The sequence below is a fragment of the Nasonia vitripennis genome, chromosome 4 (genome assembly GCF_009193385.2).
Source record: "Nasonia vitripennis strain AsymCx chromosome 4, Nvit_psr_1.1, whole genome shotgun sequence".
Taxonomy (NCBI): domain Eukaryota; kingdom Metazoa; phylum Arthropoda; class Insecta; order Hymenoptera; family Pteromalidae; genus Nasonia; species Nasonia vitripennis.
This window is the reverse complement of record NC_045760.1, coordinates 155,791-169,854: the sequence shown is the minus strand read 5'-3', so window position 1 is coordinate 169,854 and position 14,064 is coordinate 155,791. Positions and strand designations below refer to the sequence as shown.

The 14,064-nt window shown below is 56.6% G+C and overlaps 3 protein-coding genes across 15 annotated transcripts in view; 1 reads left to right on the top strand and 2 right to left on the bottom strand.

Moving 5' to 3' along the window:
* Positions 1–7,453, bottom strand: part of LOC100123490 (obscurin) — a 30,658-nt gene extending 23,205 nt beyond the window's left edge. For 3 of the 8 annotated variants that reach the window (XM_031928552.2, XM_032599873.1, XM_032599874.1), the window contains exons 1-3: positions 7,243–7,453; positions 6,115–6,190; positions 5,913–6,004 (exon numbers count right to left, since the gene is read on the bottom strand). In XM_031928552.2, coding sequence (XP_031784412.1) covers positions 5,913–6,004; positions 6,115–6,136 — 114 coding nt within the window. In that variant the 5' untranslated portion in view covers positions 6,137–6,190; positions 7,243–7,453. Of the gene's footprint in view, positions 1–11; positions 4,732–5,912; positions 6,005–6,114; positions 6,191–7,242 lie in introns of those variants that run through there. The other 5 variants (XM_031928548.2, XM_008213432.4, XM_031928549.2 and 2 more) reach the window with 3 other exon arrangements.
* Positions 7,454–7,793: 340 nt separating this feature from the next.
* LOC107981038 (flagellar attachment zone protein 1) lies at positions 7,794–14,036 on the bottom strand. 5 transcript variants are annotated; one of them, XM_031928597.2, is made up of 8 exons: positions 13,896–14,036; positions 10,430–10,524; positions 10,114–10,352; positions 9,929–10,041; positions 9,729–9,852; positions 9,419–9,651; positions 8,909–9,293; positions 7,794–8,769 (listed from the first exon to the last, which is right to left on the bottom strand). In XM_031928597.2, exons 2-8 carry the CDS (start codon positions 10,506–10,508, stop codon positions 8,353–8,355), a joined length of 1,590 nt encoding a protein of 529 aa, XP_031784457.1. In that variant the 5' UTR covers positions 10,509–10,524; positions 13,896–14,036; the 3' UTR covers positions 7,794–8,352. The 5 variants fall into 5 exon arrangements, with proteins under 5 accessions (XP_031784457.1, XP_031784458.1, XP_032455781.1 ...); XM_031928598.1 differs by lacking the exon at positions 13,896–14,036 and adding an exon at positions 10,731–10,822; XM_032599890.1 differs by lacking the exon at positions 13,896–14,036 and adding an exon at positions 10,735–10,807.
* Positions 8,675–13,670, top strand: LOC100123517 (F-actin-capping protein subunit alpha). 2 transcript variants are annotated; one of them, XM_032599905.1, is made up of 5 exons: positions 8,675–10,293; positions 10,392–10,552; positions 10,787–11,128; positions 11,548–11,797; positions 11,858–13,670. In XM_032599905.1, exons 3-5 carry the CDS (start codon positions 10,928–10,930, stop codon positions 12,274–12,276), a joined length of 870 nt encoding a protein of 289 aa, XP_032455796.1. In that variant the 5' UTR covers positions 8,675–10,293; positions 10,392–10,552; positions 10,787–10,927; the 3' UTR covers positions 12,277–13,670. The 2 variants fall into 2 exon arrangements, with proteins under 2 accessions (XP_032455796.1, XP_001607161.1); XM_001607111.6 differs by lacking the exon at positions 8,675–10,293 and having other exon boundaries at positions 10,443–10,552; positions 10,795–11,128.
* Positions 14,037–14,064: the final 28 nt, after the last annotated feature.

Below are 14,064 nucleotides of genomic sequence, written 5' to 3'. Positions count from 1 at the left end.
ACGATTCTCACCCCATTATTATTGTCCTGATAGAGAGTACTGATTCTGCGAAAGCTCGGCGTGTTTTCCCTGCTAGCAGACCCGTAGCCGAGAGCGTGGTCCGATTTGGAAAGGTCGAGGCCGTCGTCCGTGCTGCTGGTCCGCGTGAGGTCGAGCCTCTCGATTTCGGCCTCCTCCTGCAGGAGCGAGCTCGCCGCGGCCGGCACGGGCCAGCAGTAGACGGAGAAGCGATGCGCGGCCGGCTTGCTCAGCCGCAGGGCCGAGAAGACGTGGAGCGGCTCGAAGTGCTGGACGCCCCGCTCGTCGAGGAGGGTGTACGGCACCTGGCCCCTGAGGACCGACCTCGCGGCCTCCCGCGGCACGACGGCCTGCAGGCCCTGCTTCAGAATCATGAAGGTCGCCGAGGGCCTGCGGCTCCGCCTCATCACGAACTCCTCCATCGCCAGGCTGTTGTCCGCGCAGAGCAGGGAGCCGGGTACGTCCGTCGAGGACTCCAGGCAGGGCAGCTCCTCCGGGACGATCATGAGCGCGGCGCTCTCGCGGACCAGGGCCCGCAGGCGGGGGTCGCTCCTGGCTCTCTCCGAGTCGCCCTCGCCGCCCAGCGTGCCCAGGGCGTCGGCGAGCTGCGGCCTCTCCGCGGCCAGCTTCCTCATGATCGTCAGCCTGCGCAGCATGTCCAGCGCCAGCGGGTCGTTGGCCAAGGCCCGCGTGGAATCCGCGTCGCCGAGCACGGAGAGCAGGCCGCTCGCGGCGGAGGGCATGCCGAGCGCCCTGGCCAAGCCGACGGCCTGCAGGATCAGCTCGCGGACGACGCCGGGCTCCTCGCTCCTGAATATCTCCTCCAGGCTGCTCTCGCTGTACTCGCGCACGGCCCGGACGATGGCGCTGCGCACGGCCTCGGCCGCCTCCTGCTCCGTGTCCAGGCGAGCCACCTGCCCGGAGAGCCGCTCCAGGACTCGCGAGATCAGGCCCGGGTCCCTCTCCGAGAGCGCTCTGAACGCCGGGCCGATCGCGTCGCCGCCGCCGCCGCCGCCGACCTCCTCCTCGAGAACTCGGGACAGCCGGTCGAGGACCAGCTCGGCCTCCAGCGACTGCGCCGTCAGCGTCCATTTCAGGATGTCGATCTTGTTGTCGCTCGCCTCCGCCAGCAGCGACTGGCATATCGATTCCCGCTTCCGCGGCGCCAGCACGGTGCGCAGCAACTCCTCGACCAGGTCCTCCGGGGGCCCGGCGCCGGCACCGCTCACCAGCAGTCTCAGCGCTTCGCCGACGGCCGAGAACACGGCGTCGCGCCTGCCCTCCGCGGCCTCCTCGCCGAGCGCCGCCTGCACCGCGACGGCCAGCGTGGATCTCAGCGCGTCCTGCAGCCAGCCCTCGCTGGCCCCGCCGCCCTCCAATTGCCGGTACGCCTGCGCGGCCGCCGCGACTCTCGACTGGCCGTTCGTCCTGTGGATGCTGTCGCTGGCCCGCCGCACTATTCCGTCCGCCAGGCTGGCTATGCTCGAGACCAGTTGGGCCACTTTCACGGCGGCCTGCCCCTGGAAGCCGAGCTTCTCGCTCACGAGGATCGCGCGGTCGAGCTCGACGGCCTTGGGATCCACGTCGACGGCGACGTTCGGTATCGCGGACGAGGCGCTCTTGCCGATGGTCAGCCCGGCCTCCGAGAGCCGCTTCAGCATGTCCGCGTCGATGCTCGACTCGGTGCTGTAGCCTCGCGCCGAGGCGTTGTACTGCAGGTGCTGCGGCCTGAGCAGCCGGAGCTCCTCCGGCGTCACCTCGAAGCCCTGGACCGAGAACTCGAGCTCGCCCTCGGGCGTGTCCGTCAGGTCAGGGGCGACGAATCTCGGGCCCTGCTCCGTCTGCACGATCTGGCCGGGCACGAAGATGACCCCGTGCTCGGCCGACTCGAGGACCCGGCCGGGAACGAAGTGCGGCCCGTCCGACGTCTCGACCACTTGGCCCGGCACGAATCGCGAGCCCTCGTCCTCGGTCGATATCACCTGGCCGGGGATGAAGGTCGGCCCGGCCTTCGTCTCGACGATCTGCCCGGGCACGAACTGCGGCCCGTCCGGCGTGCCGATCGTCTGGCCCGGCACGAACTTGCCGCCCGAGCGGGTCTCGACCATCTGCCCGGGCACGAACTTGGGCCCGCTGCTCGTCTCGACGACTTGTCCGGGCACGAACTGCTCTCCGGCCTCGGTGTGCACGATCTGCCCGGGCACGAAGAGCCGCTCCTCGCTCATGAGGCCCGGCACGAAGCGGTGGCCGTCCTTGCTCCTGACCAGCTGGCCCGGCACCATCTTCCTGCCGCGCGAGAACCGCTTGACGCTCTCCGCTATGAACTCCAGCCCCGCCTCCGTCTGGACGATGTGCCCGAATGTCTCCGTCCGCGCTCCGGACACGGCGCTGGCTGTCTTCGGGTCGATGGGGATCCCGGCGGGCGGGGCCGCGGCGAGCTGCGCCTCGGCGAGGCTCCTGGCGGCGACGAACTCCAAGCCCGCGGACTCGTCCTCGGGCCTGCTCACCGTCCCGGGCACGAACGTCTCCGCGCCCCCCGCCTCCTCGCTGGCCTTCATCAGCAGCCCCTCGACGAACTGCCGACCCCGCGGCGTGGCCAGCGCCATCCCGCTGAGGAACTTGTGGCCGGCGGCTCCGGCCGGCACCGTCAGGCCCGGCACGAAGTGCGACTCCTCGCCGCAGCCGACGCTCTGGCCCGGGACGAACTGCAGGCCGTCGGAGGTCAGGAGGGTCTGGCCCGGGACGAAGCGCTGCTGGCCGGCTTCCGTCTCGACGCTCTGGCCGGGCATGAACTCCCAGCCGGGAGCCTCGCCGCTCCTCGTGCCCGGCCGATAGTAGCTCTGCCCGGGCACGAAGATCTGCTGGCCCAGCTCGCCGGTCATCGTCTGGCCGGGCACGAAGCGCGCGCCCTGCTCCGTGGCGACGATTTGCCCGGGCAGGAACTCGCTCCCGTTGACGACCAGGCCGGCCACGAACTTGGGGCCCTCCTTCGTCAGCACGGTCTGCCCGCCGACGAACTTGGCGCCCTCGCTCGTGTGGATCGTCTGGCCCTGCACGAACCGCTCGCCCAGGCTCGTCGGCAGCGTCTGGCCCGCCACGAAGACCGGGGTCGTCGTCGGCTCGCCGGCCCTGTCCTCCCGGACGTCGAGGACCTGGCCCGGGATCAGCAGCGGCCCGTCCGGCGTCTGCACGGTCAGGCCCGGGACGAAGAGCTCGCCCCGCGGCGTGCGCAGCGTCTGCCCGGGCACGAAGGGCCCGCCCCGCAGGCTTTGCCCGAGCACGAACCTCTGCGCCGAGTCGATGTCCAGCTTCAGGCCCCGGAGCCCGCCCAGCTGGGTCAGCTGGGTCAGCTGGGCCCTGGGCTCGCGCATGCGCTCCAGCAGCCGCGGTATCTCCTCGATCCGCGGCAGCGCGGCCAGCGCCTCCGCGCCCGCCTGCGCCAGCCGCCTGGCCGCGTCGGCCGTGTCCGCGAGGGCCTCCGGTGCGAGGCGCGCGCAGGCCCGCTGCACGTCGGCGTCGGGCTCGGCCGTGAGCGGGGCGAACGGCTCGACGAGCGGGATGGCCTCGAAGCCGCCGGTCTCCTCGGACACGGGCGCGCTGTACGAGCCGAGCGGCCAGCTCTCCGCGAGGTCGACCGTCCGCGGCTCGATCGCGCCCGGGGCCAGGGGCGCGGGCAGCGCCGCGACGAGCGGCCGCAGGGCCGGCCCCTCGGGCCCCTCGGGCCGCTCGAGCCGCTCCCAGTCGAGGGAGACCTCGAGCGGCCGCCTCATCTCCCTCCACTCCGCGGAGCTCGAGACGATGCTGCGCCGCGACTTCGCCTGTCTCGCGGAGCCGAGCTGCTTCCAGCACTTGATCGGCGGCCCGGCCCGCAACCTGAGCTCCTCCGCCTCGGCGGCCCGCTCCTTCTCCTCGAAGATCCTCTTGGCGTGGCTCAGGCCCCCCTGCCGGCGGCGCTTCCTCCTCTTGCTCTCGGCCGCCTGGCGCTCGCGCTCCCGGAGCACCTCCTCCCGCGGGCCGCGGCCGTCGTAGAGCTCGCCGAGCTCGCCGGGCTCCTCGAGCTCGCGGAAGCCCAGCGAGACGCTCCTGCCCTGCTTGAGGCGCAGCAGCACGCTCTCGCAGTCCCTCGAGAGCATCACGTCGCGGACGTCGCCGTCGCGCACGGCCGCCTCCAGGCCGGCCGGGAAGACGAGGCTGCACCTGCGCTCGTCCACGGTGTAGACGAACCGCGGCTGCGCGGCCTCGGCCTCGAGCTTCGACTGCAGCAGGCCCTGCAGGAGCAGCTGCTGCTCAGCCTCGCCCTCGAGCACCGGCAGGACGTAGCGGTAGTCCTTGAGGAGGACGTGCCTCCTGCCCTCGGCCCGCGGCGGCGGCGGCTGCGGCGGCGGCGGCCCGCCCGTGTCCTGGTTCGTGGTTATCTTGCACTTGTTGCTCCCGGCGTGGCAGCCCAGCGCCACGGGAATGTAGTGGTGCGTCGGCAGGCCGTAGGACTTGCCGGTGATGCGGCAGAAGCGCTTCGCGTCTGCCGGGCTGATGGGCGGCAGCAGCGGGAAGTAGTTCGGCTTGGGGAGGCCCCGGCTCCTCCCCGTGATCCTGCAGAAGGACATGTCGCGGCTACGGCTCGAATCGCGGCTGCATCCCCGAAAGCTCCATGGCTTCGCGTCGCGCAACACTGCCACTGTCCGCTCGTCGACGGAACTCGGGCTCGATCGGAGGGAAAAGCCCGGCGCTGCTCCACCGCGCGATTGAGCCAGACTGCCGTGCAGAGCGCTTGTACCGAGCGGCCAGGAGCCGTGTACGCCGCTCGCCGCTCGCCGCGTGGCGCGTGTGCGCGCGCGAGACCAGAAATAGCCACCCTTACGCGTCTTGCTTCGCTCTTCTCCTCCGGCGCGCCGCGCGTACACGCGCTCGTTTCTCGATAATTTATCGGGCAGTTATGCACAGCCGGCCGGAGCATTTCGATGGTCTGCCGCGGAGAGACGCGATGCGCTACCTGTATACGGGGTCGCTCCAGTGATCGCCGCGCGCGCGCTATTATTCGGCGCACACCGCGTGCACGTTGGCATGCCTGCACCTTGAACCACTTTGCTCGGCCAGCTCGGAGAAATCGGAATCAAGGCGGCCTCAGTGCTTCGGCAAGGCAGCATAGCAGCATCGCGCCAGGAGAGCTCTCTTCCGAAGCGATTTGTCAGCGGAGCGCGCGGCGAAGCGTGAACGGTAACGAATGTAACGAATTCGTCCGATTGTTTTCGCTCGCCTCGACAACGCTGCTCTGTTGCACTCCTGCCTATACCTATGCCGCGTAAATATTATTTTCGCTTATTCTAAGAGAGTTGTTTTGACGTCTCGAATGCCCGCGATCGTTATTCTTCTTTCGAAGCCGATGTGCGCGCGGCTCCGGGCTCTCCTCTCCTCTCGCCAGTCGGCGATGGGCCTTCGTCGCGTAAACAAGCCGCGGGAAGCGATTTGGCTGTGTGCAGTGCGCCGCGAATCCATCAGTCTACTGTGCGTATAATATAATACGACTAGGGGCGCTTGTACTAACTCGCATCATAATACTTCTGTCAAGCAAAATATTTGAGCGGTCACCCGATACCAGATAAATTGTATACCATCTTTTTTACTGCCGCCCCTTGGCTTTGTCACTTTTATTAATTGCTGCAAATTGTTTTTCTCGAAAACTCGACTTGGCGTGCGAAATAAAGAGGACGAGTAATGGGAACTGGAATCTTATTTCGGGGCAAAAACATGCTCCCGCTCCCTCTCCCTCTCTCTCTCTCTCTTTGTTGTTTCTTTGAAGACGCTGGCCGTCGATGCGTCATAAATTGGGCATTCCGTAATCGAGCCTAGCGCAAGTTGGGCTTATAGCAGCTATTCGTAGTCATTTTCCTACTCACCCCTGCCGATCTGATCGAGGACCGAGTGATGATCCTTTCCGTGACAGCCCCTGCGCCGCTCTGGACCGTTCGGCTCACCTCGCTCGAGACTTCTGTGGCATGAAATACATTATTATTTCTTTCACTTGTTCCTCTCAACTCGACTCTACTCTATCGAATTGAGTTTCTCGGAAAATTCGGCGCAAACGAATTTTGAGCTTACCCTTTGTATACTTTTGTGCCATACTGCAGTGCTATGTCTTCATTCTTCTGTAACGGTGCAATTCAATGTTTTATCGCTGAAAATGTAATTTACCTATACATTTGCACTGTGGTTGCGTAAAAAATATCTGCGAAAAAGCCATCCCCGTGCGTGCTGCCATCTCGCAGAACGACCAAGCAAAGCCGACAAGTTGCGAGCTTTTATTTTCAGTCCGATTTTCCAAGCGGCTGGTAACTTATCAGCATTTGCTAATTTACCGACGATAACTTGAAAGTGTTGCATCAAGCGTTGGCGAAAAAAGAAAAACGTCCGAAAATAAACGAGGCGGCGGATTACCGGTATATACAGGAAAGAAAAAATCAACGTCAAACCTTGTCGAGTTTAGCTGCAAAGTCTATTTCGGAGGCGCGTTACGTTAGTCGTTTCACGCGATTGGCTGCGGCGAATAGCTCTGGCCGAATTTTGTTCTCTTTCACCTCTAATTAGGTCAGTTCCGGTGTCTCGTGGCTCATTGCAACTCATTGACGAGCAACAAAAACAAGCGCGACGACGACTTGGCCGGAAATATGTAAAAATGCGACCTTGCGCGAGCGCGCTCTCTCTCTCTCTCTCTCTCTCTCTGCTCGATTCGAAAACTGTGCCAGGAAAATAGAGCATCTATTTATCACGCGGCGCCTTGAAAATTCGGAGGGAACTTTAACTTTTCGGAGCGGCGCACGAACGATCGCCGCGATATAGGATCGCTGCTTGCGCGCGTGTACCGTCGCGCAGGCTTCTCTCCCCGTTCGTACCCCCCCGCGAATCGAAATCCAATCGAGGCGGTAGAATTTTCGATTCCTTAAGAGGCTGCTGCGTGCCCTGCGATGATGGATTCGCCGGCAATCGCTCGATCGGAAAATCCAAATTTAGCTGGGCCTGCGATTCTATCGAAGAGCTCTATTTTTAACCGATCAAGCGCAGATGAGGCGCACGCCGGGCGAGCTAATCACGCTAGCCTGTTGCTCAACCGGGATGCTGCAGAGCTTGCTGCGCCGTCCCCGCGGCTGCATCCGACACGCTCGCGTTACAGCCTACTATTATTAAGCCTAATCCCCGCGCTAATCTCTTCGAGAGCAATGAAAGAATTACCTGATTCGAAAATCCGATCGAAACGATTGAAAGACACTGCACTGCACGCACACTCGCGCTCGCGATCGACCGATCGGACACTCGTGTAATTCGAGCCGGCGTACGGTGCGCCCTGCTGCTTTGGACGATTGGCCGTTGGACGATTCGGGCGTATTAGCCGAATAAATCGAGGTGGTAAGAGGGCCAGCCGACGGCTATCTCGAGACTGCTACCAATGCCAGGCGCAAGGCGTCGCGGCGCCCTCCTCTCTCGCTCCCGCTCCCGCTCCCGCCGTGCGTCCTCTCTCGCGCGCCCGTCTCCCGTCTATAGCGTATACGCCTCGGCTCTTTTCTTCTTTCTTATACTCTCGCACCTCTTCCTCTCGACGCGATGCGCGAGCTTCCGCCAGCTCTCGGCCCGCTGCAGTTGTGCGCGCAGACGACGCATCGAATATTTGCTTATTTACTTTTTTCGCGCCCAGCCCCCTGCGCTGGCTGGATCTAATAATACGTCGTGCACTCTCTCCAGGCTTCGGACTTGGCGCAAATGAATATGACAAAGGTAGAACACGGTTCGTTTCATTGACAACGTCGTGTATTCATCAACGCTCACAGTTATAGTCGTATACAATAGGTAATCAGCAAGAAAAAACGTACGCACATTATGTATCGATAAAATAGAAGGCTTATCAAAAGTACTACGTCGAGGATAAAAAATTGCCTTGATCAATTGATAATAGCGGTCAAGGCTTCACATGGGTGTATATATACATATAGATATAAACGCGCCTCTCTCCAAATTTGTACTTGGGTTCGCAGCTCGCTATCAAAAGGATCAAGGAACGTTAACGTAACGTCCCCGCTGTGGAAGCGCTAAAAGTACACGCCTCGCTCCTCTATAAAATTATCGACACCTTGTATCTCGATAGAAAAATCTCAATCGTGCATAAAACTTGCCTGCGCCACACTTATCGTACAATAGCTGAGCTCGAATTATTGTACCGATTGCTCGCACAGATTGCGTTGACACCTTCAAGATAATAGCGCATACTGCACACACATCTACACTTGGATCATATTCAACTATTTACAGACTATTTACACGCCTTGGATCGCAGAGCCGAAGCAAACGTCAGCAGAAGGCCAAGTCTCCGAACAGCATGCTCTCGAGACTCGAGACCTGCCTCGAGACTCGAAGCGGGCCTGCCGCCGAGGAAGCTTCCGGGTGCCTCATCCTGCTCGCGTTCTGTGACTCGAGGGGCGCGCTGATCTGCACCTGCTCCAGCAGCTTCAACATCCCTTCGCGGGACAGGGAGCTTCCGCCGTTCCGAGACAGCTGATGAATCTTGCTACTCTTACCAGGGTCGCGGTTCCAGTCGACGGCAGAAGCGTCCTCCTTCGATTGGGCACTACCCTGCAGCAGCGGTGTGTCGGTCTGCGTGCTCTCGCTGACCAGTCGCGCTGGGCTCGCGCTCGGCTGAGCAGCCTCCTTCGCGGGCTCCGGACTCGATTTGCGCTCATCCTTGGCGTGCTGCTTTTCCCTCAGCGCCTGGAAAAGGAAATTCCACAGACTTGACAGGTTTGCGTAACGCTCGCAGATCGGGCGGAGCTCCGCTAAATTGTGTGTGTGTGTGTGTGTGTGTGCGCGCGCGCGCGCGCGCATTGGGAAAGAGCTTACGACAACGCACCATCAGCTGTATCGTCATGACGTCGATGCTCTTCTGGAGCTCGTGCAGCTTGGCCAGCAGCTGCTCGTTGGCGGCCTGCAGAGCGGCGACGCTGGCCTTCTCCTTGGCCAGGCTGTCCCGCAGTTGCCGCTGTTCGCTCGCCTGTTCGCCGAGCCTGCGCCTCGACTCGGCGTTCTCCTGCTCGACACGGCCGAATTGCGAGCTCAGCTCGAGCAGTTCGCTGTTGTGCTGCTTCAAGATGGCCAACTCGCTGCTCAGGTCCTTGATGCGCTCGTCCCGCTCGCGCGCTTGCACCTCGGACTCCCGGTACTTGGATACGCTTGCCTCCAGCTGGGCCACCTGGCGTCGCTCGGCCGCAAGCTCCGCGCTCGCTTGCTTCTTCCTTCTGCGGACAACAAAGACAGAAAGTACACGTGCATCGGACTGTCAGATATATTGCCTCTTTATTAAAAGTTTCACGAATAAAAAGTATATTCCTATAGTCGGTTGGGCTCGAAAGCCTAGTCGTACTTGTTGGACTCTTCGAGCAGGCTCTTCAGCTGGAAGATCTGCGCGTTGAGCATCTCGTTGGCGGTCTGTGCGGCGACGAGTTTCTCGTTCTGCTGCTTCAGCTGTCGCCAAAGCCTGATGTACTCGACGTTCTCGGCGACTTTTGTGCGCCGCTCACCGGACGCGTAGCTCGCCAACTCCAGCTCCAGCTCGGCTATGCGCGACATCATGTCCTTCTTCTCCGTCTCGATTTCCTATATGTTCGGATCAGCATAGAGAGACAGCTACTCCGAGCGCGCGCATAATACTTAGCCGTGCCACGCGTACGTACCTGCATTTTGAGAGAGTAGTTCTGGACGTCATGCTGCAGGTCGGTTGCGGGCCGCGCATTCCTGCACTGACGAGCAGTGGTAGGCGAAGCCTTCGGCCGGCCGCTCTCTGCACTCCGACAGGTACTGGAACATGGAATTATCGCGATATTAAGGTGCAGCCAATCGATGAAAGGTGCAGTGAAAATCGATGAGCGCATACATCGGTCCCGAGGCCGCGGATCCGTTCACGATCCTCCTTCCGCGGCTCGACGATCTCCCAAAGATTTTGTGGTTGACCAGCTGACTCCTCAGCAGGCTGATCTTGTCTTTGAGCTGAAAATGGCCGAGACATATGACAAATAGCGCCGCAAATACATGCCTGCAAGTATTTCGAACGCAACCAACCTGGGCATTCTCGGCTTCCAGCATCGAAAGCCTCTCCTGCTCGTCAGCGGCTATGGCGAGGTCGAGGCAATTCCTCGGATTCGACCCAAATCTCGCGAGCTTCGTTGCCAACCGCTTGATCTTGTCCTCCTGGCCATTGGACAGCTTCTTCAGCGAGCGCACCTCCTCGAGCAGTCGCAGGTACCTGTCCTCCAGCTCGTAGCGCTCGAGCTTGCAGACCACGTGCCGCTCCCGGGGATCTGTCGTCAACGAATAGTATATTATCGAATAATTCACAGAGTTTATCGGGCTTTGCATACTGCAATTTCATGCGAACCTATGAGGCTGCAGCAGCGGCAGGTGTCGGCGCACGAGGAGGAGGCGGTCTGCTCGTTCGTCACGGGATGATGCTGCATCGCGCTCTCCCGACCGCTGAAAAATTGTCGCAATTGCCAGTCAGGTTGCCACTTTTGTCATTTTTGTCATTTCAACATTTAGCCACGGTTAACCAAATTTTTCCCGACGCATGCCATTATGCCATAACTCTCGTCCGATCACGCTCTCCCCCAATAAAGCGCGCTGCACTCGCTGCACTCGATCGCGAAAAGCCATCCACACCATCGCCAATCACCATATACCTACGCGGCTGTCCACTTGCGTCTATGTATGTAGCTACATGTTATATTAAGCTTAGGTATATAGGTAGGAGGCGCACCCGCGCACGCGCGCACCACATCAAATGTGATGTGTTGGCGGGCGCGGGCCGCGGGGCGCACATCAGCATTCAGCACTACAGAGTATACAGCTAGCAGCAGCGCTGGCCAGCGAAGGCAAGATGGCGGCGGACGGAGATGTCGTGATTCCTGACCAGGAAAAAGTTCGGATAGTGTCGGATTTCATCCTGCACTCGCCACCGGGTGAGTTCAACGAGGTGTTCAACGATGTCCGAGTCCTGCTCAGCAACGACAATCTCCTCAAGGAGGGCGCCTGCGGGGCCTTCGCCCAGTACAACAAAGATCAGCTCATGTCGGTTAAGGTGAGTGCGTGAGTGCATTAGCCCAACACACAGCACACAACGCGAGTGGCCGAGGCTCTTGACCTCTCCGGTGCTACGACAACACTTGGTCCTCGTCCTCGTCCTCGTCCTCCTTTAGCTCGCTCGGACTTGCCCATTTTCGAACCCAGCACGTCGGAGCTGCCTCTGTGCCCTCCCCCTCCCCGCGCCGTTTCGCACTCGCTCTCGCGCTGCATGCCTGCATCAGCCGATGCTTCTCTCTCTCTCTTGCGCATCGTCATTCGTCACCTCGTCGCGGTTGCGGCAGTAGCACGCGAAACTGCAATTCGTTTTTGCTTCGTCATGCACCAGGTCCTCAAAGCTGGCTCCTCGGCCATTCACTGTCAACTTGTCACATTATCTTTCCTCAAGCTGATCTTCTTCCTTTTCCTGCTACGCAGATCGAGGGCAGCGACTATCCAGTTCTGATAACAGAGTACAACGACTTGGGCAACCAGAGGTTTTACGACCCACGCAGCAAGCAGAGTTTCAAGTACGATCATCTGAGAAAGGAAGCCCAGGATTACGAGCCCTATGAACCTGATGCGACTGCTGAGCCGTGGAGGTCTGCCTTGCAGGAAGAGATGATCGCCTATACCCAGAGCCACTACCGGCACGGCTCCTGCTCCGTCTTTGCCAAGAGTCAAGGAGGTAGGACGAAAATTCACAAAGAATCTTGCCAGACTATTTCATCATCTTTTCTTTTTGCAGACAACGTCACTTTGACAGCTTGCATAGAGGATCATCAGTTCCAGCCCAAGAACTTTTGGAACGGTCGTTGGCGCTCTGTGTGGACATCGAGTTTTAGCACAAGTTCCGGGACTGCAGAGTTGAAGGGAAGCTTGAAAGTGCAGGTTCACTACTACGAAGATGGCAATGTTCAGCTGGTCAGTAGCAAGGAGGTAAAGGAAAGCTTACCAATATCTTCGGAAAAGCAGACTGCTAAGGAACTGATAAGACTTGTGCAAGAGTCAGAGAATGATTATCAGACAGCAATTTCTGAAAACTATCAAACAATGTCGGATACAACGTTCAAAGCGCTGCGCCGACAGTTACCTGTTATGCGAACAAAAATCGACTGGAATAAAATCGTATCTTACAGTATTGGCAAAGAGCTCAAGAGTCAATAGGATTAGAGTTTTTATATATAATTAAGAAAAGAATTATTAAAGCGCGCACGCGCATTTTCGTTGCAAAAAAGTCTGGAGGTGTTTTTGCATGGGAGCAAATGTAACATTACTCAGTGTAATAAGCTATTTGGTCCAAGCTCACTTGTGCACCATGCCTCAAATTCAGTCGTCCTAGCATTTTTCAAAATCAAACTGCATAGGATAAACTGCTCCTACAAAAAATAGTCACTTCGATTGTACATTTTATATGAAAATTACTACTTCCTTGTGCCAGGCACGAGTCTTGTTCCAAGTTACAAAGTGCACGTTGAGCTAAACAAAATAGAACTGGATACTCTATATGTCACTTGAAAACATTGTGTACGTATGCATTTAAGACTCAGTCCACAAGTAAATATCAAATGATGGGTAGATAAATAATGGCAAACTGCCCATTGGCATTTTTTTTTATCACTTTCTCAATGAAATGAATGTCATAAAATTATTACAAACCTAATCTTATGCTTTGTTCACCTATTCAATTTTTTAACAACCAATTTCTATGCAACTATTTTTTTACTAAACTTTTATGATGATTATTAATCTATTGATCATTTTGTGCTAAGTAGAGAAGCAGCACGTGGTCTCTTTTGGTGCTACTGCATACCATAGCATTGCACAGCCAGACACTGATGTGGCAGAGAAGAAAATTTCAAGTACACCGAAAATTGTACATTGTAGAAAATAGCCTATAACCTACTGGAGCCTTAATCTGTTCACATTTTGTGTTGATAGGGTATTGTGTATATATGTTGATGATATATATAAATGGATACGCAATAGCGTTCAACTTGACACATTATAGAACTCGTTATGCGCTACATGATGATATTGAGATCTAGTTGTTTAACGACATCCAACTAGCAAAGCGCTCAACTTGTTGACCGTATTATTCCAGAGTATTTCAGGAAGAGAAAGGACATACCTGTCCATTCCCAGAGACTTGGTATTACGCATGTAAATTATATAATAATGAACTACAAAAATAAATGTTGCGAATCTTATCAAATGCAACACATGATAGTTGCCTACTATGAATGAAATTTTAGTATTTTACCTACAATCAAGTAACAATTATATTTATATCATATAAAAATTACACAAAATATGTTTATGGTTTGAATTACGCATTATTGAATGTTATTATTGAGCAAATAAAGTGAAAGACACTTTAATATGTACCTGTGTAATTATATTACACAAGTTTTTCTTAAACTTGATATTTTTGCATCTTGTTGTAATATTATTTTAAATGCAAATTATATATTAAGATCATGTTAATCAAGGGTGATTGTAATACACATAAACTTTTAATTTCTGATAATATTTTAAGTAATAAAGTTTTATAAAATTTACATGTGCCAATATAATTTCATCTTTTATTTCGTTTTACTTGAAAGCAGATATGAATAATATATTTTATTTTGATGAATTAATTTGAATTTTGATAAATTCTATAGAAGAAAAACGTTATTTAAACTTAATTATAACGAGTAAAGTATTTCGATCATTAGTACCTATAAGTATAATGCACCATATGAAAAATTTCTAATGTCGCGCAACAAAAAATTATTACTCACCTTGTAAGAAATTCAAAAAATCAGCATTTCAGTAATTTAATACTGACGTAAACGCGTTGCTTCTTGGTACACATATTTTTTTCGTGAAAAATGACTAATAATGCGGCATCCGCTTGAATTTTGATATTTGTAGCCATATTTGTTTACAACTTGTGTTTCGTTACCATGC

Coding starts and splice junctions, on each gene's coding strand:
- LOC107981038 (XM_031928597.2), bottom strand. CDS start 10,508: ATGCAGCATCATCCCGTGACGAACGAGCAGACCGCCTCCTCCTCGTGC. Junction 10,353..10,429: donor CCGCTGCTGCAGCCTCATAG/GTTCGCATGAAA, acceptor CGTTGACGACAG/ATCCCCGGGAGCGGCACGTG. Junction 9,853..9,928: donor TCCGCGGCCTCGGGACCGAT/GTATGCGCTCAT, acceptor TCCATGTTCCAG/TACCTGTCGGAGTGCAGAGA.
- LOC100123517 (XM_032599905.1), top strand. CDS start 10,928: ATGGCGGCGGACGGAGATGTCGTGATTCCTGACCAGGAAAAAGTTCGG. Junction 11,129..11,547: donor ATCAGCTCATGTCGGTTAAG/GTGAGTGCGTGA, acceptor CCTGCTACGCAG/ATCGAGGGCAGCGACTATCC. Junction 11,798..11,857: donor CTTTGCCAAGAGTCAAGGAG/GTAGGACGAAAA, acceptor TTCTTTTTGCAG/ACAACGTCACTTTGACAGCT.